Source organism: Mustelus asterias, unplaced genomic scaffold (genome assembly GCF_964213995.1).
Source record: "Mustelus asterias unplaced genomic scaffold, sMusAst1.hap1.1 HAP1_SCAFFOLD_458, whole genome shotgun sequence".
Lineage (NCBI taxonomy): Eukaryota > Metazoa > Chordata > Chondrichthyes > Carcharhiniformes > Triakidae > Mustelus > Mustelus asterias.
The window spans coordinates 21,289-49,264 of NW_027590411.1; the positions used below are offsets into that span (position 1 = coordinate 21,289).

At 46.6% G+C, this 27,976-nt stretch overlaps 1 protein-coding gene across 1 annotated transcript in view; it reads left to right on the forward strand.

Annotated features, from left to right (window-relative positions):
• fbxo41 (F-box protein 41) overlaps positions 1-27,976 on the forward strand; it is a 280,638-nt gene that overhangs the window by 12,285 nt on the left and 240,377 nt on the right. Inside the window, exons 2-3 of the mRNA XM_078204808.1 lie at positions 4,958-5,168; positions 25,980-26,059. Of these exons, the coding sequence (XP_078060934.1) occupies positions 4,958-5,168; positions 25,980-26,059 (291 nt within the window). The remainder of the gene's footprint in view (positions 1-4,957; positions 5,169-25,979; positions 26,060-27,976) is intronic.

Below are 27,976 nucleotides of genomic sequence, written 5' to 3' on the forward strand. Positions count from 1 at the left end.
AGTAGTAAATGCGCCTAGTTTGGGGGCGTTTAAGAGATCCGTAGATAGGTTCATGGACGAAAAGAAATTGGTTTAGGTTGGAGGGTCACAGTTTTTTTTTTAACTGGTCGGTGCAACATCGTGGGCCGAAGGGCCTGTTCTGCGCTGTAATGTTCTATGTTCTATGTTCTATGTCTATCCAAATATTTGTAGATCCTATCCCTTATCACACCTTCCAATAACTTGCCCACCACCGACGTCAAACTTACTGGCCTATAATTTCCCGGATTTCTTTTGGAACCTTTTTTAAACAACGGAACAACATGAGCCACCCTCCAATCATCCAGCACCTCCCCCGTGAATACTGACATTTTAAATATGTCTGCCAGGGCCCCTGCAAGTTCAACACTAGCTTCCTTCAAGGTCCATGGGAATACCCTGTCCGGTCCTGGGGATTTAACCACTCTGATTTGCCTCAAGACAGCGAGCACCTCCTCCCCTTTAATCTGTAAAGTTTCCATGACCTCCCTACCTGTTTGCCCTATTTCCATAGACTCCATGCCCGTTTCCTCAGTAAATACGGATGCAAAAAAACCATTTAGTATCTCCCCCATCTCTTTTGGTTCCATACACAGTCTACCACTCTGGTCTTCAAGAGGACCAATTTTATCCCTCACTATCCTTTTGCTCCTAACATACCTATAGAAGCTCTTTGGATTTTCCTTCACTCTGTCTGCCAAAGCAACCTCATGTCTTCTTTTAGCCCTCCTGATTTCCCTCTTAAGTAGCTTCTTGCACTTTTTATACTCCTCGAGCATCTGATCTGTTCCTTGCTGCCTGTACATTTCATACAACTCTCTCTTCCTCTTAATCAGTGTTACAATCTCCCTCGAGAACCAAGGTTCCTTATTCCGATTTACTTTGCCTTTAATCCTGACAGGAACATACAAACTCTGCACTCTCAAAATTTCTCCTTTGAAGGCCTCCCACTTTCCATTTACATCCTTACCAGAGAACAGCCTGTGCCAATCCACACTTCCCAGATCCCTTCTCATTTCATCAAATTTGGCCTTTTTCCAGTTCAGAACTTCAACCTGAGAACCAGATCTATCCTTATCCATGATCAGGTTGCAACTAATGGCATTATGATCACTGGATCCAAAGTGTTCCCTCACACTCGCATCCATCACCTACCTTAACTCATTTCCCAATAGGAGATCCAATATCGCATCCTCTCGAGTTGGCACCTCTATATACTGGTGTAGAAAATTCTCCTGAACACATTTTACAAACTCTACCCCGTCTAAACCTTTAACAGTATGTGAGTCCCAATCTCTTTGTGGATTATTAAAATCCCCTCCTGTCACAACTTTGTGTTTCTTGCAGTTGTCAGCTATCTCTCCGCTGATTTGCTCCTCCAATTCTCGCTGACTATTGGGTGGTCTATAATACAATCCCATTAATGTGGTCATACCTTTCCTGTTTCTCAGCTCCACCCATAGGGCCTCTGTAGACAAGCTCCCTAATCTATCCTGCCTGAGTACCGCTGTAACATTTTCCCTGACCAACAATGCCACCCCCCCACCTTTTATCCCTCTGCCTCTATCCCGCCTGAAACATTGGAACCCTGGAACATTGAGCTGCCAGTCCTGCCCCTCCTGTCGCCAAGTTTCACTAATGGCTATAATGTCATCATAGAAATCATAGAAATCATAGAAACCCTACAGTGCAGAAGGAGGCCATTCGGCCCATCGAGTCTGTACCGACCACAATACCACCCAGGCCCTACCCCCACATATTTACCCGCTAATCCCTCTAACCTACGCATCCCAGGACTCTAAGGGGCAATTTATAACCTGGCCAATCAACCTAACCTGCACATCTTTGGACTGTGGGAGGAAACCGGAGCACCCGGAGGAAACCCACGCAGACACGAGGAGAATGTGCAAACTCCACACAGACAGTGACCCGAGCCGGGAATCGAACCCAGCATCCTGGAGCTGTGAAGCAGCAGTGCTAACCACTGTGCTACCGTGCCGCCGTCAAGGTCCGTATTTCCATGTGTCGATCTACGCCTTCAGCTCATCTGCCTCCCCCACAATACTCCTGGCATTGAAATAGACACACCTCAAAAGATTATTTCCACCACACTCTACCCTTCCATTTGTGATTTTGCTTGAACTAACCTGTCTTTTTACCCCTGCTCCACTATCTGCTCTGGCACTCTGGTTCCCACCCCCCTGCAAATCTAGTTTAAACGCTCCCCAATAACACTAGCAAACCTCCCTGCAAGTATATTGGTCCCCTTGTAGTTTAGGTGTAACCCGTCTCTCTTGTACAGGTCCCACCTGCCCCAGAAGAGGTCCCAATGATCCAAGAATTGGAAACCCTGCCCCCTGCACCAGTTCCTCAGCCACGTGTTCATCCACCCAAGCATCCTACTCCTGCCCTCACTGGCATGTGGCTCAGGTAGCAATCCTGAGATTACTACCCTCGGGGTCCTGCTTTTTATCTTCCTTCCAAGCTCTTTGTACTCACTCTTTAGGACCTCCTCACTCTTCCTTCCCACGTCATTTGTACCGATGTGTACCACGACATCTGGCTGATCACCTTCCCACTTTAGAATGCTGTGCACGCGATCAGAGACATCGCTGACCTTGGCACCTGGGAGGCAACAAACCATGCGGGAGTCTCTGTCCCGACCACAGCCTCCTGTCCGGACCTCTGACCATTGAGTCCCCTATCACTACTGCTCTCCTCTTCTTCATCCCACCCTTTTGCGCTGTAGAACCAGACTCAGTATCAGAGTTCCGGCTGTCGCAGCTTGTCCCAGGTAAAGCATCTCCCACAACAGTATCCAATTCAGTATACCTGTTGTGGAGGGGTATGGCCACAGGGGAACCCTGCTCTGCCTGTCCTTTCACACTGCCATTTCCTCTCCTTACAGTAACCCAATTACCTGTGCTCTGCTGCTTAGGTGTAACTATCTCCCTAAAGCTACTGTCTATATACTTCTCATTCTCTCGAATTAGATGGAGGTCATCAAGCTCCTTCTCCAGTTCCCTAACACGCTTTGCTAGCAGCTGCAGCTGGATGCATCTTTTGCAGGTGCTGTCGTCAGGGATACCGGAGGTCTCCCTGATCTCCCACATCCTGCAAGAGGAGCATTCCAACATCTTGCCATGGCATTTTTTTTTACGCTGGGGAAAAACAGGAATAAACTTTCTGAAAAAGAAAAAACCTACTCTTCCTCCTTCTTCGGGAAAAAGATACAAAAGTCTGAGGTCACGTACCAACCGAGTCAAGAACAGCTTCTTCCCAGCTGCCATCAGACCTTTGAATGGACTTACCTTGCATTAAGTTGATCTTTCGCTACACCCTTCGGTATGACTGTAACACTACATTCTGCACTCTCTTGTTTCCTTCTCTATGAACGGTATGTTTTGTCTGTATAGCACGCAAGAAACAATACTTTTCACTGTATGCTAATACATGTGAGAATAATAAATCAAATCAAATCACCTGTGACTCCACTTTCAAGGAGTTATGAATATGTACCTCTAGATCTCTTTGTTCTATAACTCTCCCCAAAGCCCTACCATTAACTGAGTAAGTCCTGCCCTGGTTCAATCGACTGAAATGCATTACTTCGCATTCATCGAAATTAAACTCCATCTTCCATTCGTCAGCCCATGGGACAATTGATCAAGATCCCATTGCAATCAGAGATAACCTTCTTCACCGTCAAATATGCCACCAATCTTGGTGTCATTTGCAAACTTACTAACCATGCCCCATAAATTCTCATCCAAATCATTAATATAAATGCCAAATAACAGTGGACCCAACACTGATTCAAGACTTGGAATACTGTGTACAGTTGTGGTCACCCTGTTATAGAAAGGATATTATTAAACTAGAAAGAATGCAGAAGAGATTTACTAGAATGGTACTGGGACTTGATGGTTTGAGTTATAAGGAGAGGCTGGATAGACTGGGACTTTTTTCTCTGGAGTGTAGAAGGCTGAGGGGCGATCTTATAGATGTCTATAAAATAATCAAGGGCATAGATCAGCTAGATGGTCAATATCTTTTCCCAAAGATAGGGGAGTCTAAAACTGGAGGGCATAGGTTTAAGGTGAGTGGGGAAAAGATATAAAAGTGTCCAGAGGGGCAAGTTTTTTGCTTGCACTTCCTTCAGTTCAGTATTAGCTGCTTCCAATGCAGTCTCCTCAACACTGGAGACTAAATGCAGACTGGGTGACTGCTTTGCGGAACACCTTTCCTTAGCCTGCAAGCATGACCCTGTTATTCCCGTATCTTGGCATTTTAATTCACCACCTTGCTCCCATGCTCGGTGGTCTAATGCACTGTTTATGTGAAGTTGAATGCACACTGGAGGAGTAGCACCTAATTTCTTAGTTAGGCACTCTTAACCTTTTGGATTTATGAGTTCAATCATTTCAGACGATGAACTCTCTCCTCCATTTTGTTCTTTTTTCCAACCCTTTAACCCATTTTGCTTTCAGAGTGCTGACCCTTGTTCTGCTATTAACAAATTTTCCTGAACACCCTTTATCCCTGATCTTTTAATTCTGTCCCTCCTTTTTCATCCCCCTCTCAAAATATATAATCCATTACATTTCAATCCCTCTTCAGCCCTGAAGAAGAGGCAGATAACTCAAAACCTTAACTCTGTTTCTCTCTCCACAGATGCTGCCAGATCTGCTGAGTCTTACCAGCATTTTCTGTTTTTATTGCAGATCTCCATCATCCACAGTATTTTGCTTTTATTTTCGGAGACTACCAAACAACCTCCCCATTATTAGGTGGATAAATTTAAAGTTCAGCTAGAAAGGGAAAATGTAAAAAGAAAGTTGCATGTGACTGACATGTTTGCATGCTCATTGTTGGAACTTTTTAATGAGTTTGCCTTTGTGATTTAATATTTTCTGTTTTCCACTGTTGATTTTTGCAGGGAGGTGTCACAGATTGATCAGTTCTTACAAGACACAGCAGCACGAGAAGCAAATGCCAAAGTTCGTCTGCAGCAGTTTATTGAGGAACTTTTGGACAGAGCAGACAGGGCCGAAAAGCAGCTAATGGTGATCAGTAGTTGTGGTACATCACCAAATGGCAGTCTGGGAAGGTGCAGCAACCCAGGGGCAAAGGGAATTAGCAGAGAACAGGTACTTGGATTGTGTATATTCAGCATTGAAAATGGGATAGAAAAATGAAACTACCCAAACTTCTTTTTGGGTTATTCATTTGTGGCTTGTGGGCATTGTTAATATAGCCAGCCCGCTTGAATCACTATGTTACAGGTACTTACAGGCAGTTTTGTTAGGGATAGAGAGGAAGGTAGATATTAGGATGGGTAAGTCTGAAAGGAAGGACAGGCAGGGACAGTTTAATAAACACAATGGGACTGGTTCGATCAATCAGACGCAGCATGGATTCATGAGGGGAAAGTCGTGCTTGACGAACATGTTGGATTTTTATGAAGATGTGACTAGGGCGGTTGATGGAGGAGAACCGGTGAATGTGGTGTTTTTGGATTTCCAAAAGGCGTTTGATAAGGTGCCCCATAAAAGGCTGCTGAAGAAGATTAGGGCACACGGAGTTGGGGGTAGTGTGTTAAAGTGGATTGGGGACTGGCTATCCGACAGGAAGCAAAGAGTCGGAATAAATGGGTGTTTTTCCGGTTGGAGGAAGGTAACTAGTGGCGTGCCGCAGGGATCGGTACTCGGGCCGCAACTATTTACCATTTATATAGATGATCTGGAGGAGGGGACGGAGTGTAGGGTAACGAAGTTTGCAGACGACACAAAGATAAGTGGAAAAGTGAATCGTGTGAAGGACGGAGAAGATCTGCAGAGAGATTTGGACAGGCTGAGTGAGTGGGCGAGGATATGGCAAATGGAGTATAACGTTGATAAATGCGAGGTTATACACTTTGGAGGAAATAATAACAAATGGGATTACTATCTCAATGGAAACAAATTAAAACATGCTACCGTGCAAAGAGACCTGGGGGTCCTTGTGCATGAGACGCAAAAGCCCAGTCTGCAGGTACAACAGGTGATCAAGAAGGCAAATGGGATGTTGGCCTATATCGCGAGGGGGATAGAATATAAAAGCAGGGATGTCTTGATGCACCTGTACAGGGCATTGGTGAGGCCGCAGCTGGAATACTGTGTGCAGTATTGGTCCCCTTATATGAGGAAGGATATATTGGCATTGGAGGGAGTGCAGAGAAGGTTCACCAGGTTGATACCGGAGATGAGGGGTTTGGATTATGAGGAGAGGCTGAGGAGATTGGGTTTATACTCGTTGGAGTTTAGAAGGATGAGGGGGGATCTTATGGAGACTTATAAGATAATGCGGGGGCTGGATAGGGTGGAGGCGGAGAGATTCTTTCCACTTAGTAAGGAAGTTAAAACTAGAGGACACAGCCTCAAAATAAAGGGGGGTCGGTTTAAGACAGAGTTGAGGAGGAACTTCTCCTCCCAGAGGGTGGTGAATCTCTGGAATTCTCTGCCCACTGAGGTGGTGGAGGCTACCTCGCTGAATATGTTTAAAGCGCGGATGGATGGATTCCTGATCGGTAAGGGAATTAAGGGTTATGGGGATCAGGCGGGTAAGTGGTACTGATCCACGTCAGATCAGCCATGATCTTATTGAATGGCGGGGCAGGCTCGAGGGGCTAGATGGCCTACTCCTGCTCCTATTTCTTATGTTCTTATGACTGATGGGCTGAAGTCTGTTTATTTCAATGGATTAGTGCATGGGACTATGATGTTGTGGCCATTACAGAGACTTGGTTGAGAGAAGGACAGGATTGGCTGCTCATCGGTCCAGGGTTTCAATGTTTTCGACGAGATAGATAGGGAGATAAAAGAGGTGGTGGAATTGCATTACTCGTCAGGGAGAATGTCACATCTGGACTCAGAGGGACAGACTGGAGGCTTCATCCACTGAGGCAATATGGGTAGAGCTCAAAAATAAGAAGTAGATTATGGAAAGATGCAATAACAGGGTTGTCACGGAGGTGACTTTAACTTCCCCAATATTGACTGGAACTTCCTTAGAGCAAGAGGCTGAGACTGGGCAGAATTTGTTAGGTGCATCAAGTGGGTTTCTTGAAACAAATTGTGCATAGTGAAATAGAGGAGGGGCTATACTTTTTAAAGTGAAGTTTATTTTTTAGTCAGAAGTAAGGCTTACAGTAACACTCAATGAAGTTACTGTGAAATTCCCTGAGTCGCCTCAGTCCGGCGCCTATTTGTGCCAATGCACCTAAACAGCACGTCTTTCGGGCTGAACATAGAACATTACAAAGCAGTACAGGCCCTTCGGCCCTTGATGTTGCGCCGACCTGTGAAACCAATCTAAAGCCCACCTACATAGAAACCCTACAGTGCAGAAAGAGGCCATTTGGCCCATCGAGTCTGCACCGACTACAATCCCACCCAGGCCCTACCCCCTTATCCCTACATATTTACCCGCTAACCCCTCTAACCTACACATCTCAGGACACGAAGGGGCAATTTTAGCATGGCCAATCAACCTAACCCGCACATCTTTGGACTGTGGGAGGAAACAGGAGCACCCGGAGAAAATCCACGCAGACATGAGGAGAACAAAGAACAAAAGAACAAAGAATAGTACAGCACAGGAAACAGGCCCTTCGGCCCTCCAAGCCTGTGCCACTCATTGGTCCAACTAGACCATTCGCTTGTATCCCTCCATTCCCAGACTGCTCATGTGACTATCCAGGTAAGTCTTAAACGATGCCAGCGTGTCTGTCTCCACCACCCTACTTGGCAGCGCATTCCAGGCCCCCACCACCCTCTGTGTAAAAAACATCCCTCTGATATCTGAGTTATACTTCGCCCCTCTCACCTTGAGCCCGTGACCCCTCGTGATCGTCACCTCTGACCTGGGAAAAAGCTTCTCACTGTTCACCCTATCTATACCCTTCATAATTTTGTACACCTCTATTCGGTCTCCCCTCATTCTCCGTCTTTCCAGGGAGAACAAGCCCAGTTTACCCAATCTCTCCTCATAGCTAAGACCCTCCATACCAGGCAACATCCTGGTAAACCTTCTCTGCACTCTCTCTAAAGCCTCCACGTCCTTCTGGTAGTGCGGGGACCAGAACTGGACGCAGTACTCCAAATGTGGCCGAACCAGCGTTCTATACAGCTGCAACATCAGACTCCAGCTTTTATACTCTATACCCCGTCCTATAAAGGCAAGCATACCATATGCCTTCTTCACCACCTTCTCCACCTGTGCTGCCACCTTCAAGGATTTGTGGACTTGCACACCTAGGTCCCTCTGTGTTTCTATACTCCTGATGGCTCTGCCATTTATTGTATAACTCTCCCCTACATTAGTTCTTCCAAATTGCATCACTTGGCATTTATCTTTATTAAATTCCATCTGCCATTTTTCCGCCCAATTTTCCAGCCTCTCTATATCCTGCTGTATTGTCCGACAGTGTTCATTGCTATCCGCAAGTCCAGCCATCTTTGTGTCATCCGCAAACTTGCTGATAACACCAGTTACACCTTCTTCCAAATCATTTATATATATCACAAATAGCAGAGGTCCTAGTACAGAGCCCTGCGGAACACCACTGGTCACAGACCTCCAGCCGGAAAAAGACCCTTCGACTGCTACCCTCTGTCTCCTGTGGCCAAGCCAGTTTTCTACCCATCTATCCACCTCTCCTTGTATCCCATGAGCCTTAACCTTCTTAACCAACCTGCCATGAGGGACTTTGTCAAATGCCTTACTGAAATCCATATCGACGACATCCACGGCCCTTCCTTCGTCAACTGTTTTTGTCACTTCCTCAAAAACTCCACCAAATTTGTAAGGCACGACCTCCCTCTTACAAAACCATACTGTCTGTCACTAATGAGATTGTTCCGTTTTAAATGCGCTTACGTCCTGTCTCTAAGAATCCTCTCCAACAACATCCCTACCACGGACGTCAAGCTCACTGGCTTATAATTACCCAGGTTATTCCTGCTACCCTTCTTAAATAACGGTACCACATCCGCTATCCTCCAATCCTCAGGGACCTCACCTGTGTCCAATGAAGAGACAAAGATTTCCGTCAGAGGCCCAGCAATTACATCTCTTGTCTCCCTGAGCAGTCTCGGATAGATGCCATCAGGCCCTGGGGATTTGTCAGTTTTAATGTTACCTAAAAAACCTAACACTTCCTCCCTTGTAATGGAGATTCTCTCTAACGGGTCAACACCTCCCTCTGAAACACTCCCGTCAACAAGTCCCTCTCCTTTGTGAATACCGATGCAAAGTATTCATTTAGGATCTCTCCTATCCCCTTGGGTTCTAAGCATAATTTCCCTCCTTTGTCCCTGAGAGGTCCGACTTTTTCCCTGACAACTCTTTTGTTCCTAATATATGAATAAAATGAATAGAAGGTACAAACTCCACACAGTGACCAAAGCCGGGAATCGAACCCAGATCCCTGGAGCTTTGAAGCAGCAGTGCTAGCCACTGTGCTACCGTGCTGCCCTACACTATTCCTAACCTACACTATTCCAATATCCTCCATATGTTTATCAAATGATCATTTAAATGCCCTTAATGTTGGCGAGTCCACTACTGTTGCAGGCAGGGCATTCCACACCCTTACTACTCTCTGAGTAAAGAACCTACCTCTGACATCTGTCCTATATCTATCACCCCTCAATTTAAAGCTATGTCCCCTCGTGCTACCCATCACCATCCGAGGAAAAAGGCTCTCACTGTCCACCCTATCTAATTCTTTGATCATCTTATATGCCTCTATTAAGTCACCACTTAACCTTCTTCTCTGTAACGAAAACAGCCTCAAGTCCTCAGCCGTTCCTCATAAGACCTTCCCACCATACCAGGCAACATCCTAGTAAATCTCCTCTGCACCCTTTTCAATGCTTCCACATCCTTTCTACAATGTGGCGACCAGAACTGTACGCAATACTCCAAATGCGGCCGCACCAGAGTTTTGTACAACTGCAACATGACCTCATGGCTCCGAAACTCAATCCTCTACCAATAAAAGCTAACACACCATATGCCTTCTTAACAACCCTATCAACCTGGGTGCCAACTTTCAGGGATCTATGCACATGGACACCGAGATCTCTCTGCTCATCCAGATTACCAAGTATCTTACCATTAGCCCAGTACTCTGTATTCCTGTTATTCCTTCCAAAGTGAATCACCTCACACTTTTCCGCATTAAACTCCATTTGCCACCTCTCAGCCCAGCTCTGCAGCTTATCTATGTCCCTCTGTAACCTGCAACATCCTTCTGCACTGTCCACAACTCCACCGACTTTAGTGTCATCCGCAAATTTACTAACCCATCCTTCTACGCCCTCATCCAGGTCATTAATAAAAATGACAAACAGCAGTGGCCCCAAAACAGATCCTTGCGGTACACCACTGGTAACTGAACTCCAGGATGAACATTTCCCATCAACCACCACCCTCTGTCTTCTTAGAGCTAGCCAATTCCTGATGCAATCCGCTAAATCACCCTCAATCCCATGTGTCCGTATCTTCTACAATAGCTTACCATGGGGAACCTTGTCAAACGCTTTACTGAAATCCATATGCACCACATCAACTGCTTTACCCTTATCCACCTCTTTGGTCACCTTCTCAAAGAACTCAATAAGGTTTGTGAGGCACGACCTACTCTTCACAAAACCATGTTGACTATCCATAATCAAATTATTGCTTTCTAGATGCTTATAAATCCTATCTCTTATAATCCTTTCCAAAACTTTGCCCACAGCAGAAGTAAGGCTCACTGGTCTATAATTACCAGGGTTGTCTCTACTCCCCTTCTTGAACAAGGGGACAACATTTGCTATCCTCCAGTCTTCTGGCACTATTCCTGTAGACAATGACGACCCAAAGATCAAAGCCAAAGGCTCTGCAATCTCTTCCCTAGCCTCCCAGACAATCCTAGGATAAAACCCATCCGACCCAGAGGACTTATCTATTTTCACACTTTCCAGAATTGCTAACACCTCCTCCTTATGAACCTCAATCCCGTCTAGTTTAATAGCCTGTATCTCAGTATTCTCCTCGACAATATTGTCTTTTTCCTGCGTGAATACTGATGAAAAATATTCATTTAGTGCCTCCCCTATCTCTTCGGACTCCACGCACAACTTTCCACTACTGTCCTTGACTGGCCCTAATCTTACCCTATTCATTCTTTTATTCCTGACATACCTATAGAAAGCTTTAGGGTTTTCCTTGCTCCTACCTGCCAAAGACTTCTCATGTCCCCTCCTGGCTCTTCTTGGCTCTCTCTTTAGGTCCTTCCTGGCTAACTTGTAACTCTCAAGCGCTCTAACTGAGCCTTCACGTCTCATCTTTACATAAGTCTCCTTCTTCCTCTTCACAAGAGATTCAACTTCTTTAGTAAACCACGGTTCCCTCGCTCGACCACTTCCTTCCTGCCTGACAGGTACATACTTATCAAAGACACGCAGTAGCTGTTCCTTGAACTAGCTCCACATTTCTGTGGGAGGAAACCCATCGAGCACCCGGAAGAAACCCACGCAGACACGGGGAGAACGTGCAGACTCCACACAGACAGTGACCGGAGCTGGGAATTGAACCCGGGTCCCTAGAACTGTGAGGCACCATGGTGGACCCTGTATTGACAGATGAGCCTGGCCAGGTGACTGACCTTTCAGTGGGAGAGCATTTTGGAAACAGTTCGATAAGTTTTAAAATAGCTACGAATAAGGATAAGTCAGGGAAGGGAATAAATTAGGGGAGCGCAAATTACGACAGTATTAGGCAGGAGCTAGGGAGAATTAATTGGGAGCAGCTGATATAGGGCAAGTCCCCATTTGACATGTGGAAGTTGTTTAAACACCTACTAATCAGAGTTCAGGACCGGCATGTTCCAGTAAGGAGGAAGGATAAGGATGGTAAGGTAAAGGACATTGAGTAACGAGGGAGCTTGTGAATTTAGTCAAAAGGAAAAAAGAAGCATATAAAGAACAAAGAAAATTACAGCACAGGAACAGGCCCTTCGGAGCAGGCTGAGGGTAAGGGAGTGCGTTTATGCATGTGATTTATTTATTTATTTTTCAGTTAAATTTGTGTTAAAAATCTGAGGTTTTTTTTTCCAAAACAGGAAGTAGGCCCAGGAGAAGCCTGGGAAGGTTTTTGGAGGGTTTAAAAGCAGGCCGCACTTTTGAGCGGGCAGCGTCGGGCGCGGGCAGCAGAGTGAGCAGGGAGTAGAGTGTGAGCTGTAAGGGCTTTGGCTCACAGGGCTTCGGGGGAAAGGGCAAAGCGGGATACGTTTTTTTTTTCTTTTTCATTCCTATAAAGGAAAACGGTAGCTATGAGTGATAGGCCAGTTTGTTGCCTTCGGTGTGGGATGTGGGAGTTCCCGGAAACACCTAGCCGCCCGGAGATTCACATTTGCGCCAGGTGCGTGGAACTGCAGCTCCTGAGGGACCGCGTCAGGGAACTGGAGCAGCGGCTTGATGACCTTAGTTTAGTCAGGGAGATTGAGAGACAAATAGACATGAGTTATCGACAAGTAGTTACACCGGGGCCTCAGGGGGAAGACACGTGGGTCACAGTTAGGAGGAGTAAAGGTCATAAGGGTAACGTACCAGAGAGTATTCCAGTGGCTGTCTCTCATAATAGGAAGGGCTCGGCGACAGGTATGAGAGGGGAGGGGAGTGAGCAATTAGTGGTGGGGTCACCTGTGGTTGTCCCCCTCCAAAACAGGTATATTGTTTTGGATAGTATGGAGGAGGATGACTCTCCAGGGGTAAGCCACAGTGACCAGGTCACTGGCACACAGTCAGGCTCTGTGGCCCGGAAAGGAAATAGAGGGATTAGGAGAGCAATAGTGGTGGGGGACGCGTCGGTTAGAGGCACGGACAGGCGATTCTGTGGATGCGAACAGGACTCCAGGATGGTAGTCTGCCTACCTGGTGCTGGGGTACTGGATCTCTCCGAGCGGATAGGAGGCATATTAAAAGGGGAGAATAAAGAAACGGATGTCGTTGTACACATTGGTGCAAATGACGTAGATAGGAAGAGCAGGGGGATCCTACGAGAGCAATTCAGGGAGTTGGGAAACAGGCTAAAAGGTAGGGCCTCCAGGGTGGCAATCTCTGGGCTGCTCCCAATGTCTAGGGCCAGTGAGGCTAGGAATAGGGAGATAGTACAATTGAACGCTTGGCTAAAGGATTGGTCCAGGAGGGAGGGCTTCATTTTCCTGGATCACTGGGAAGTTTTCAAGAGAGGAGGGTACCTGTACAAGAAGCACGGGTCACAACTAAATTGGAAGGGCACGAATATCCTGGCTGGGAGTTTTGCGAGTGCAGTTCGGTGGGGTTTAAACTAATGTGGCAGGGGGATGGGGATCAAAAATGATGTCTACAAGTGTAGAGGCTGGGGACGAGCTTGGGGCTGGGACAAGGCTGGCAAAGAAGAAGAGCACTCTGGGGGAGGATGACCTCACTGGGCCTGGAGGTCTGGAGTGCATCTACTTCAATGCAAGGAGCGTAGCAGGTAAGACCGACGAACTTAGGGCCTTAATGCTCACGAGGAATTTGGATGTGGTTGCGGTGACAGAGACTTGGTTGAAAGAGGGGCAGGACTGGCAACTGAATATTCCGGGGTACAAGTGTTTTAGGCGAGACAGAGGAGGGGCCAAAAGAGGTGGAGGAGTAGCGGTATTAGTTAGAGAGCATATTGCAGCGGTGCAGAGGGAGGACAATTCAGAGGGGTCGTGTAACGAGTCACTGTGGATGGAGCTCAGAAACAGGAAGGGCGCAGTCACTATGTTGGGGGTATACTACAGGCCCCCCAACAGCCCAAGGGAAGTAGAAGAACAGATATGTCAGGAGATAATGGATAGGTGCAGGAAAAATAGGGTTGTTGTAGTGGGAGACTTCAATTTCCCTGGTAGAGATTGGAAATCGCGTAGGGCTGGGAGTCTGAATGGGGAGGCATTTGTAAAATGCGTACAGGAAGGTTCTTTGGAACAATATGTAGATAGCCCGACTCGAGAGGGGGCTATACTGGACCTGGTACTGGGGAATGAGCCCGGTCAGGTCTTCAAAGTTTCGGCAGGGGAACATGTGGCAAATAGTGACCACAATTCTGTTAGCTTTAGGATAGTGATGGAAAAGGATGAGTGGTGTCCCAAGGGTAAGGTGTTGGATTGGGGGAAGGCTAACTTTAGTGGGATTCGGCAGAAATTGGCAGCTGTTGATTGGGAAAGGCTGTTTGAGGGTAAATCCACATCTGGCATGTGGGAGCCTTTTAAGGAACAGTTGTTAGGGCTGCAGGATAGGCATGTGCCTGTAAAAAATAAGGACAGGAAGGGTAGGATTCGAGAACCGTGGAAACCAGGGAAATTGAGGGATTGGTCAAAAAGAAAAGAGTGGCGTACGTTAGGTCGAGGCAGCTAAAAACGGAGGGAGCTCTGGAGGAGTACAAAGAAAGTAGGAAAGACCTCAAACGAGGAATTAGAAGAGCAAAAAGGGGTCACGAAATGTCCTTGGCAGACAGGATTAAGGAGAATCCCAAGGCATTTTATTCATACGTAAGGAACAAAAGGGTTGTCAGGGAAAAAATTGGACAACTCGGGGACAAAAGTGGGGAATTATGTTTCGAGCCCAAAGAAGTAGGGGAGATCCTAAATGAATACTTGGCGTCGGTATTCACAAAGGAGAGGGATGTGTTGACTGGGAGTGTCTCGGAGGGGAGTGTTGACCCGTTAGAGAAAGTCTCCATTACAAGGGAGGAAGTGTTAGGTTTTTTGGGGAATATAAAGACTGACAAATCCCCAGGGCCTGATGGAATCTATCCAGGGCTGCTCAGGGAGACGAGAGATGAAATCACTGGGCCTCTGACGCAAATCTTTGTCTCGTCACTGGACGCAGGTGAGGTCCCAGAGGATTGGAGCATAGCTAATGTGGTCCCGTTATTTAAGAAGGGTAGGAAGGATAACCCGGGTAATTATAGGCCGGTGAGCTTGACGTCCGTGGTGGGGAAGTTGTTGGAGAAGATTCTTAGAGATAGGATGTATGCGCATTTAGAGAGGAATAAACTCATTAACGATAGTCAGCATGGTTTTGTGAGAGGGAGGTCATGCCTCACTAACCTGGTGGAGTTTTTTGAAGAAGTGACCAGAATGGTTGACGAGGGAAGGGCCGTGGATGTCGTCTATATGGACTTTAGTAAAGCGTTTGACAAAGTCCCTCATGGTAGGCTGGTGAAAAAGGTTGGATCTCATGGGATAAAGGGAGAGGTGGCGAGATGGGTGGAGAACTGGCTTGGTCACAGAAGACAGAGGGTGGTAGTGGAAGGGTCTTTTTCCGGCTGGAGGCCTGTGACTAGTGGTGTTCCGCAGGGCTCTGTATTGGGACCTCTGATGTTTGTGATTTATGTAAATGATCTGGAAGAAGGTGTAACTGGGGTGATCAGTAAGTTTGCGGACGACACAAAATTGGCAGGACTTGCAGATAGTGAGGAGCATTGTCAGAAGCTACAGAAGGATATAGATAGGCTGGAAATTTGGGCAAAGAAATGGCAGATGGAGTTCAATCTTGATAAATGCGAAGTGATGCATTTTGGTAGAAATAATGTAGGGAGGAGCTATACGATAAATGGCAGAACCATAAAGGGTGTCGATACGCAGAGGGACCTGGGTGTGCAAGTCCACAGATCCTTGAAGGTGACGTCACAGGTGGAGAAGGTGGTGAAGAAGGCATATGGCATGCTTGCCTTTATAGGACGGGGCATAGAGTATAAAAGTTGGGGTCTGATGTTGCAGATGTATAGAACGTTGTTTCGACCGCATTTGGAATACTGCGTCCAGTTCTGGTCGCCACACGACCAGAAGGACGTGGAGGCTTTGGAGAGAGTACAGAGGAGGTTTACCAGGATGTTGCCTGGTATGGAGGGGCTTAGTTATGAGGAGAGATTGGGTAAACTGGGGTTGTTCTCCCTGGAAAGACGGAGGATGAGGGGAGACCTAATAGAGGTGTATAAAATTATGAAAGGCATAGACAGGGTGAACGGTGGGAAGCTTTTTCCCAGGTCGGTGGTGACGTTCACGAGGGGTCATAGATTCAAGGTGAGGCGGGGGGTGGTTTATCACGGGTATCAGAAGGACGTATTTTACACAGAGGGTGGTGGGGGCCTGGAATGCGCTGCCGGGCAAGGTGGTGGAGGCGGACACACTGGGAACGTTTAAGACTTATCTAGATAGCCTCATGAATGGAGTGGGAATGGAGGGATACAAAAGAATGGTCTAGTTTTGGACCAGGGAGCGGCACGGGCTTGGAGGGCCGAAGGGCCTGTTCCTGTGCGGTATTGTACTTTGTTCTTTGTTTGTTCTTTGTTCGGCCCACTAAGCCTGCACCGACCATGCTGCCCGACTTAACTAAAACCCCCTCCCCTTCTGGGGACCATATCCCTCTATTCCCTTCTCATTCATGTACTTTTCAAGACGCCCCTTAAAAGTCACTACCGTATCCGCTTCCACTACCTTCCCCGGCAACGTGTTCCAGGCACCCACCACTCTGTGTAAAAAAAATCTGCCTCGTACATCTCTTTTAAACCTTGCCCCTCGCACCGTAATCCTATGCCCCCCTAGTAATTGACTCTTCCACCCTGGGAAAAAGCTTCTGACTATCCACTCTGTCCATGCCTCTCATAATCTTGTTGGCTTCTATCAGGTCTCCCCTCAACCTCCGTCGCTCCAGTGAGAACAAACAAAGTTTCTCCAAGCTCTCCTCATAGCTAATGCCCTCCATACCAGGCAACATCCTGGTAAATCGTTTCTGTACCCTCTCCAAAGCCTCCACATCCTTCTGGTGGTGTGGCGACCAGAATTGAACACTATATTCCAAGTGCAGCCTAACTAAGATTCTATAAAGCATGCAACATGACTTGCCAATTTTTAAACTCAATACCCCGGCCGATGAAGGCAAGCATGCCGTATGCCTTCTTGACTACCTTCTCCACCTACATTGCCACTTTCAGTGAGCTGTGTACCTGTACACCCAGATCCCTTTGCCTATCAATACTCTTAAGGGTTCTGCCATTTACTGTATATTTCCTATCTGTATTAGACCTTCCAAAATGCATTACCTCATGTTTGTCTGAATTAAACTCCATCTGCCATCTCTCCGCCCAAGTCTCCAACTGATCTATATCCTCTGATGGTCCTCATTGCTATCGACACCTTTATGTCGTCCGCAAACTTACTAATCAAACCAGTTACGTTTTCCTCCGAATCATTTATATATATCCTGTCAGGTGGAGGATCTCTCGGTGGGTGAGCATCTTGGGGATAGCGATCATAATTCTATCTCCTTCACGATAGCATTGGAAAGAGATAGGATCAGGCAGGCTAGGAAAGTGTTTCTCTGGAGTAAAGGGAAATACAGTGTCATCAGGGAGGAAATTAGACGGGTAAATTGGAAGGAGGCATTCTTGGGGAAAAGTACCGAAGGAAAGTGGAGGATTTTCAAGGAATGTTTGTCTGGAGCTCTGCATGACAACGTTCCGATGAGACAGGGGGGTGTTGGTAGGGTACGGGAACCGTGGTGCACGAAGGTTGTGATGAACCTGGTGAATAAGAAAAGAGAGGCGTACAGAAGGTTCAGAGAGCTAGGAGGTGTTAAGGATTTAGAGGAGTATACGGGATGTAGGAAGGAGCTTAAGAAGGAAATTAGGAGAGCGAGAAGGGGTCATGAGAAGGCCTTGGCGGGTAAGATTAAGGAGAATCCCAAGGCTTTCTACAAACATGTCAAGAGTAAAAGCATGAGATGTGAAGGCATAGGACCCTTAAAAGGTGAAGGGAGAAAAGTTTGTGCGGAACCGTTAGAAATGGCGGAGGTGCTTAATGAATACTTTACCTCGGTATTCACGGTGGAAAGGGATCTGGGTGGTTGTACTGCTGGTTTGCGGTGGACAGAAAGGATCGAGCATGTGGACATAAAGAAAGAGGATGTGTTGGAATTATTGAATGGCATCAAGGTTGGTAAGTCGCCGGGACCGGATGGGATGTACCCCAGGTTACTGTGGGAGGCGAGGGAGGAGATTGCGGAGCCTTTGGCGATGATCTTTGCATCGTCGATGGAGACGGGAGAGGTTCCGGAGGATTGGAGGATTGCAGATGTGGTCCCTATATTCAAGAAAGGGAACAGGGACAGCCCGGGAAATTACCGACCGGTGAGTCTAACCTCAGTGGTTGGTAAGTTGATGGAGAGGATCCTGAGAGACAGGATTTATGATCATCTAGAGAAGTTTAGTATGATCAAAAGTAGTCAGCACGGCTTTGTCAAGGGCAGGTCGTGCCTTACGAGCCTGGTTGAGTTCTTTGAAAATGTGACCAAACACATTGACGAAGGAAGAGCGGTGGATGTGGTCTATATGGACTTCAGCAAGGCGTTCGATAAGGTCCCCCATGCAAGACTTCTTGAGAAAGTGAGAGGGCATGGGATCCAAGGGGCTGTTGCCTTGTGGATCCAGAACTGGCTTGCCTGCAGAAGGCAGAGAGTGGCTGTGGAGGGGTCTTTCTCTGCATGGAGGTCAGTGACCAGTGGAGTGCCCCAGGGATCTGTTCTGGGACCCTTGCTGTTTGTCATTTTCATAAATGACCTGGATGAGGAAGTGGAGGGATGGGTTGGTAAGTTTGCTGACGACACCAAGGTAGGTGGTGTTGTGGATAGTTTGGAGGGATGTCAGAAGTTGCAGCGAGACATAGATAGAATGCAAGACTGGGCGGAGAAGTGGCAGATGGACTTCAACCCGGATAAGTGTGTGGTGATCCATTTTGGCAGATCCAATGAGATGAAGCAGCAGTATAATATGAAGGGTACCATTCTTAGCAGTGTAGAGGATCAGAAGGACCTTGGGGTCCGGGTCCATAGGACTCTTAAATCGGCCTCGCAGGTGGAGGATGCGGTCAAGAAGGCGTACGGCGTACTGGCCTTCATTAATCGAGGGATTGAGTTTCGGAGTCGGAGATAATGCTGCAGCTTTATAGGACCCTGGTTAGACCCCACTTGGAGTACTGCGCGCAGTTCTGGTCACCTCATTACAGGAAAGATGTTGAAGCCATTGAAAGGGTGCAGAGGAGATTTACAAGGATGTTGCCTGGATTGGGGGGCATGCCTTATGAGGATAGGTTGAGGGAGCTTGGTCTCTTCTCCCTGGAGAGACGAAGGATGAGAGGTGACCTGATAGAGGTTTACAAGATGTTGAGAGGTCTGGATAGGGTAGACTCTCAGAGGCTATTTCCAAGGGCTGAAATGGTTGCTACGAGAGGACACAGGTTTAAGGTGCTGGGGGGTAGGTACAGAGGAGATGTCAGGGGTAAGTTTTTCACTCAGAGGGTGGTGGGTGAGTGGAATCGGCTGACGTCGGTGGTGGTGGAGGCAAACTCGTTGGGGTCTTTTAAGAGACTACTGGATGAGTACATGGGATTTAATGGGATTGAGGGCTATAGATAGGCCTAGAGGTGGGGATGTGATCGGCGCAACTTGTGGGCCGAAGGGCCTGTTTGTGCTGTGGCTTTCTATGTTCTATGTTCTATATATATATTACAAACAGCAAAGGTCCCAGCACGGATCCCTGAGGAACGCCACTTGTCATGATGTGGAGATGCCGGCGTGTAACGCCACTTGTCACAGCCCTCCATTCAGAAACGCACCCGTCCACTGCTACCCTTTGTCTTCTTTGACGGAGCTGGTTCTGTATCCACCTTGCCAGCTCACCTCTGATCCCATGCGACTTCACCGTCTGCACCAGCCTGCCATGAGGGACCTTGTCAAAGGTCTTACTGCATGTAGACAACATCCACTGCCCTATCCTCATCAATCATCTTTGTCACTTCCTCAAAAAACCCAATCAGGTTAGTGAGACACTACCTCCCCTTCACAAAACCATGTTGCCTCTCACTAATACGTCCACTTATTTCCAAGTGGGAATAAATCCTGCCTCGAAGAATCCTCTCCAATAATTTCCCTACCACTGATGTAAGGCTCACCGGTCTGTAATTACCTGGATTATTCTTGCTACCCTTCTTAAACAAAGGAACAACATTGGCCATTCTCCAATCCTCTGGGACCTCCCCTGTCGCCAGTGAGGATACAAAGATTTCTCTCAAGGCCCCAGCAATTTCCTCCCTATGTAAGGTTTAGGAAGCTAAAATCGGACAGGGCCCGTGACGAATATAAAGAAAGCAGGAAATTTGGAGAGCAAGGAGGGGCCATGAAATGACCTTGGCAAGTTGGGTTAAAGAGAATCCCAAATACATACATCAAAAACAAGAGGGTAACCAGGGAGAGGGTAGGGCCACTTAAGGATAAGGGAGGGAACTTGTGCTTGGAGGCAGAGGATGTAGGTGAGATCCTAAATGAGTACTTTGCGTCTGTATTCACCAAGGAGAAGGACATGGAGGATAGTGAGATTAGTGTAGAGCATGCTAATATGATGGGGCATTTTGAGATAAGAAAGAATTGGTGTTGGGTCTGTTCAAGAGCATTCAGGTGGATAAGTCCCCAGGACCTGATGGGATCTACCCCTTGTTATTGAGAGTTTACTGGGACCCTGACAAAGATCTTTATATCCTCGTTCGCTACCGGAGAGGTCCCGGAGGTCTGGCGAATAGCTAATGTTGTTCCTCTGTTCGAGGAAGGAAAAAGGGATAATCCAGGAAATTATAGAGTGGTGAACCTCACATCGATGGTTGGGAAGCTGTTGGAGAGGATTCTTAGGGAGAGGATTTATGCGCATTTGGAAAAGCATGGCCTAATTAGCAAAAGTCAGCATGGCTTTGTGCAGGGCAGGTCATGTCTTACTAACTTGATTTTTTTCAAGGAGGTGATGAAGGTGATCGATTAGGGTGGAGCAGTGGATGCTGTCTATATGGATTTTAGGAAGGCTTTCGTCAAGGTCCCTCATGGTAGGCTCATCCAGAAGATTAAGATGCATGGGATCCACAGTGACTTGGCCATTGGATTCAGAATTGACTTGCCCAGTGAAGTCAAGAGTATTTTTCTGGCTGGAGGTCTGCAACTGGTGGTGTTCCGTATGGATCCGTGCTGGGACCTCTGCTGTTTGTGATATATATATGGATGACTTGGATGAAAATGTGGATGAGTGGGTTAGTGAGTTTCCAGATGACACAAAGATAGGTGGAGTTCTAGGTAGTGTAGAGGGTTGTCAAATGATACGGCGGCATATGGATCGGCTGCAGATATGGGCGGGGAAATGGTTTGGTCTGAGCAAGTGTGAGGTGCTGCATTTTGGAAGATCAAATGTTAAGGGTAAGTATACAGTTGATGGCAAGACCCTGAACAGCGTTGATGTACAGAGGATTCTTGGGGTTCAGGTCCATATCTCCCTGAAAGTGGCCACACAAGTAGATGGGGAGGTAAGGAAGGCATATGGCATGCCTGCCTTTATTGGTCGGGGCGTTGAGTACAGGAGTCAGGATGTCATGTTGCAGCTTTGTGAAACTTTGGTTGGGCTGCAGCTTTGTGAAACTTTGGTATTGGGTTCAGTCCTGGTTGCCACATTACAGGAAGGATGTGGAGGCTTTGGAGATGGTGCAGAAGAGGTTTACCAGGATGCTGCCTGGATTAGAGGGTATGAGCTATAAGGAGAGGCTGGACAAACTTTTCTCTGTAGCGGTGGAGGCTGAGGGGAGACCTGATAGAAGTCTATAAAATTATGAGGGGCATAGAATCATACAGCACAGAAGAGATCCTTCAGCCCACCAAGTCTGCACCGACACATTAGAAACACCTGATCTCCCACCTAATCCCACTTGGCAGCATTTGGCCCATAGCTCTGAATGTTATGATGTGCCAAGTGCTCATCCAGATACTTTTTAAAGGACGTGAGACAACCCGCTTCCCTCACCCTCCCAGGCAGCACATTCCAGACCCTCACCACCCTCTGGGTAAAAAGGTTTTTCTTCACAAATCCCTCCTAAACTTCATGCCCCTCACTTTGAACCCATGTCCCCTCGTGACTGACCCTTCAATTAAGGGGAACAGCTGCTTGAACACACTGGAGGGGATGCAAAGGAGATTCACCAGGATGCTGCCTGGAATGGAACATTTAAGTTATGAAGAGAGGTTGGATAAGCTTGGGTTGTTTTCTCTGGAGCAGAGAAGACTGAGGGGCGACTTGATTGAGGTGTTCAAGATTATGAGAGACATGGACAGGGTGGACCTGTAATGTGGCAACCAGAACTGCACACAGTACTCCGGCTGTGGCCTCACCAAAGTTCTATACAACTCCATAATGACCTCTGCTTTCGTGATCTATGCCCCGATTGATAGAGGCGAGTGTGCCATATGCATTTATCACTGCCCTTTTAACCTGCCTTTCCGCCTTCAGCGATCTGTGGACAAACACACCAAGGTCCATTTGTTCCACAGAACTTCCTAGTGTCCTACCATTCATTGAGTACTTTCTTGTCAAATTACTCCTTCCAAAGTGTATCACCTCGCACTTTTCAGAGTTAAATTCCATCTGCCACTTATCCGCCCATTTGACCATTCCGTCTATGTCTTCTTGTAGTCCAAGACAGTCCGCTTCACTGTTAATCACCCATCCAATCTTTTGTCATCCGCAAACTTACTAATCCTACCCCCCGCATAATCATTTATGACATTCATATTAATGATGAATAATGGGGGGCCCAACACAGATCCCTATGGTACGCCACTGGCTTCCAGTCACTAAAACAGCCTTCTGCTGTGGATGAGGTGGAGGGCTGTTGTAGGCTGCAAAGAGACATAGATAGGATGCAAAGCTGGGCTGAGAAGTGGCAGATGGAGTTTGACCCTGATAAATGTGGGGTGATTCATTTTGGTAGGACTAATTTAAATGTGGATTACAGGGTCAAAGGTAGGGATCTGAAGATTGTGGAGGAACAGAGAGATCTTGGGGTCTATATCCACAGATCTCTAAAGGTTGCCACTCAAGTGGATAGAGCTGTGAAGAAGGCCTATAGTGTGTTAGCTTTTATTAACAGGGGGTTGGAGTTTAAGAGCCGTGGGGTTATGCTGCAACTGTACAGGACCTTGGTGAGACCACATTTGGAATATTGTGTGCAGTTCTGGTCACCTCACTATAAGAAGGATGTGGAAGCGCTGGAAATAGTGCAGAGGAGATTTACCAGGATGCTGCCTGGTTTGGAGGGTAGGTCTTATGAGGAAAGGTTGGGGGAGCTAGGGCTGTTCTCTCTGGAGCGGAGGAGGCTGAGGGGAGACTTAATAGAGGTTTATAAAATGATGAAGGGGATAGATAGAGTGAACGTTCAAAGACTATTTCCTCGGGTGGATGGAGCTATTACAAGGGGGCATAACTATAGGGTTCGTGGTGGGAGATATAGGAAGGATATCAGAGGTAGGTTCTTTACACAGAGAGTGGTTGGGGTGTGGAATGGACTGCCTGCAGTGATAGTGGATTCAGACACTTTAGGAACATTTAAGCGGTTATTGGATAGGCACATGGAGCACACCAGGATGATAGGGAGTGGGATAGCTTGATCTTGGTTTCAGATAAAGCTCGGCACAACATCGTGGGCCGAAGGGCCTGTTCTGTGCTGTACTGTTCTATGTTCTATGTTCTATAACTCAGATATCAGAGGGACGTTTTTTACACAGAGAGTGGTGGGGGCCTGGAATGCGCTGCCAAGTAGGGTGGTGCAGGCAGACACGCTGGCATCGTTTAAGACTTACCTGGATAGTCACATGAGCAGTCTGGGAATGGAGGGATACAAATGAATGGTCTAGTTGGACCAATGAGTGGCACAGGCTTGGAGGGTCGAAGGGCCTGTTTCCTGTGCTGTACTGTTCTTTGTTCTTTGAAAAATATTCATTTAGCGCCTCTCCTATCTCTTCGGACTCCACGGACAACTTCCCACTACTGTCCTTGACTGGCCCTAATCTTACCCTAGTCATTCTTTTATTCCTGACATACCTATAGAAAGCTTTAGGGTTTTCCTTGATCCTACCGGCCAAAGAATTCTCATGTCCCCTCCTGGCTCTTCTTAGCTCTCTCTTTAGGTTCCAAAAGGTTCCAAAAGAAATCCGGGAAATTATAGGCCAGTAAGTTTGACGTCGGAGGTGGGCAAGTTATTGGAAGGTGTGATAAGGGATAGGATCTACAAATATTTGGATAGACAGGGACTTATTAGGGAGAGTCAACATGGCTTTGTGCGTGGTAGGTCATGTTTGACCAATCTATTAGAGTTTTTCGAGAAGGTTACCAGGAAAGTGGATGAAGGGAAGGCGGTGGATGTTGTCTACCTGGATTTCAGCAAGGCCTTTGACAAGGTCCCTCATGGGAGGTTAGTTAGGAATGTTCAGTCGCTAGGTATACATGGGGAGGTAGTAAATTGGATTAGACACTGGCTCAATGGAAGAAGCCAGAGAGTGGTTGTGGAGGATTGCTTCTCTGAGTGGAGGCCTGTGACTAATGGTGTGCCGCAGGGATCGGTGTTGGGTCCATTGTTGTTTGTCATCTATATCAATGATCTGGATGATAATGTGGTAAATTGGATCAGCAAGTTTACTGATGATACAAAGATCGGAGGTGTAGTGGACAGTGAGGAAGGTTTTCAAAGCTTGCAGAGGGATTTGGACCAACCAGAAAAATGGGCTGAAAAATGGCAAATGGAATTTAACGCAGACAAGTGTGAGATATTGCACATTGGAAGGACAAACCAAAGTAGAACGTACAGGGTAAATGGTAGGACTCTGAAGAGTGCAGTTGAACAGAGGGATCTGGGAATACAGGTGCAGAATTCCCTAAAAGTGACGTCACAGGTGGATAGGGTCGTAAAGAGTGCCTTTGGTACATTGGCCTTTATAAATCGGAGTATCGAGTATAAAAGTTGGAGTGTGATAGTAAGGTTATATAAGGCATTGGTGAGGCCGAATCTGGAGTATTGTGTACAGTTTTGGTCACCTAGTTACAGGAAGGATGTAAATAAGGTTGAAAGAGTGCAGAGAAGGTTCACAAGGATGTTGCCAGGACTTGAGAAGCTGAGTTAGAGAGAGAGATTGAATAGGTTGGGACTTTATTCCCTGGAGCGTAGAAGATTGAGGGGAGATTTGATAGAGGTGTATAAGATTTTGTTGGATATAGATAGAGTGAATGCAAGCAGGCTTTTCCCGCTGAGGCTAGGGGAGGAAAAAACCAGAGGGCATGGGTTAAGGGTGAAAGGAGAAAAGTTTAAAGGGAATATTAGGGGGGGCTTCTTCACGCAGAGAGTGGTGGGAGTGTGGAATGAGCTGCCGGATAAAGTGGTAAATGCGGGGTCACTTTTAACATTTAAGAAAAACTTGGCCGGGTTCATGGATGAGAGGGGTGTGGAGGGATATGGTCCAAGTGCAGGTCAGTGGGACTAGGCAAAAAATGGTTTGGCACAGACAAGAAGGGCCAAAAGGCCTGTTTCTGAGCTGTAATTTCCTGTGGTTCTATGGTTCTTTAGGTCCTTCCTGGCTAACTTGTAATTCTCAAGCACCCTAACTGAGCCTTCACGTCTCATCTTTACATAAGTCTCCTTCTTCCTCTTCACAAGAGATTCAACTTCTTTTCCACAGTTTGTAGGGTTTGGATTTGAACACACTCACTCAGGAATTTTCCTTTCCTGCCCGCCCCAGGAATTGTAACGGGCGGTGGGAGGGGGAGCTACGACTGGGGGGAACCATACCAAGGTCCGCTGACCTCGGGTGGGATTTTCCAGTTTTGGGGCGAGTGCAGCTGGAAAATCCCGCCCAGAATCTCTGCTTTGCTAGCCCACTAATACACCATTCTTTTGAGTGTCACAATATTCAAATTCCTTGAAATGATTCTGATTGTCAGACTATCTTTTGTTTTAGGTTCAATTTTTCCGTTTTTTTCACTTCACTTTCCAATTTCTTCTTCTTGTCCAGGGTGAAAGATCCACATCTTCAGCTGGTGCTTCCCGTGGGAACATACCTGCGTCTGAGCAGCAGTCATTACCAAATGTCAGGTATGAATAGAAAGCAACCAAATAACCTGAGTTTAATGTTCTAATCTCATTGTTCATTGCGCGTTTTATATTGGCTCTTAAAAGTGATGGATTTTAGGATTTTAATTTCAAGTTGTAGAAAAGCAATAAAATATGTAGTTAAATTAGCATGGAGTGAATTTCTTTTAACACGAGGGCTAAACTGATTTCTGTTACTCATTTAGATTTATCTACAAATGAACATGGTTTGAAGAGAATTCATTGTGCATATTAATTTAAAGCTGTGAAATGCAGTAGTGGTGTGTTTTAAGTCACCCAGAGTCTGCGATGCTGCATGCAGGTTGGAGTCTGGAGTTATGATGATGATGATACAGGCTTCAAATTTCTTTCCATCACGTGGCTGACCAGGAATCTCTCTCACTCTTACCACCTGCCTTTGTGCGTCTTGGTAGGATTTGCAGGTTGATGATCAATCTGTTTGGCCACATTGTGGATTCCCCAAACCCAGAGCTTCTGACTTAAGCAGGATTGCTACTCATTGAGCCCAGTACAATGTATTTAAAATGAGGGAAAACAAAATGACTGGAAACCAAACCAGGGGGCTGAACATTCAGTTACTAACACAGCGACAATGTGAAAAAGTAAGGAACCACTTGAAAAAATTCCTTTAAATGTTTAAGTAGGTTGCAAATAAAGTATTGAATGATCTTACCTAGATCTTCATAAAACCTCAAAAGGCCAAATGCCTACTTCTGCTTCTAGAGTCATAGAGGTTTACAGTATGGAAACAGGCTCTTTGGCCCAACTTGTCCATTCCACTCTTTTTTTTAAACCCCAAAGCTAGTCCCAATTGCCCGCATTTGGCCCATAGTCATAGAGGTTTAGTTTCTATGTTTCTTGGAGCAAGAGGATGACCAGGGAAAGAGCGGGACCCATTAGAGACCAAAGCGGTAATTTGTGCATGGAGGCAGAGAACATGGTGAGGTCTTATAAGTTCGTGGTTTTGGAAAAGGTTCGGCACAACATCGTGGGCCGAAGGGCCTGTACTGTGCTGTACTGTTCTATGTTCTATAAGATATTGGATGATCAGCCATAATAATGAATGGCAGAGCAGGCTCAAAGGGCCAAATGGCCTCCTCCTGCTCCTATCTTCTATGTTTCTATGTAGGAGCAGAATTAGGCCATTCAGCGCATCGAGCCTGCTCTGCCATTTGATCATGGCTGATATGCTCCTCATCCTCATTTTCCTGCCTTCTCCCCATAACCTTTCAACCCATTCTCAATTAAAAATCTATCGAACTCCTCCTTAAATTTACTCACTGTCCCAGCATCCACCGTACTTTGGGGTAGCGAATTCCACTGATTCACAACCCTTTGGGAGAAGTAGTTTCTCCTCAACCCTGTTTTAAATTTGCTACCCCCTATCCTAAGACAATGACCTCTCGTCCTAGAATGCCCCACCAGCAGAAGCATCCGCTCCACACCTACTTTATCCATACCTTTTATCATCTTGAATACCTCAATTTGATCTCCCCTCATTCTTCTAAATTCCAGAGTATGGGCCTAAACTGTTCAATCTCTCTTCACACGACAAACCCCTCATCTCTGGAATCAATCTAGTGAACCTCCTCTGAACTGCCTTCAATGCCACTACATCTTTCCTCAAACAAGGGGTCCAAAACTGTGCACAATACTCCAGGTGCGGCCTCACCAAAGCCTTGTATAGTTGCAACAATACTTCCTTACCTTTATATTCTATTCCTTTAGCTATAAATGCCAACATCCCATTTGCTATTATCTGCTGTACCTGCATGCTAGTTTTCTGTGACTCATGAATGAGGACACCCAGATCCCTCTGCACCGGAACACCCTGAAGTCTCTCCCCATTTAGATAATAAGGCACCTTCCCATTTTTGCGACCAGAATGCATAACCTCAA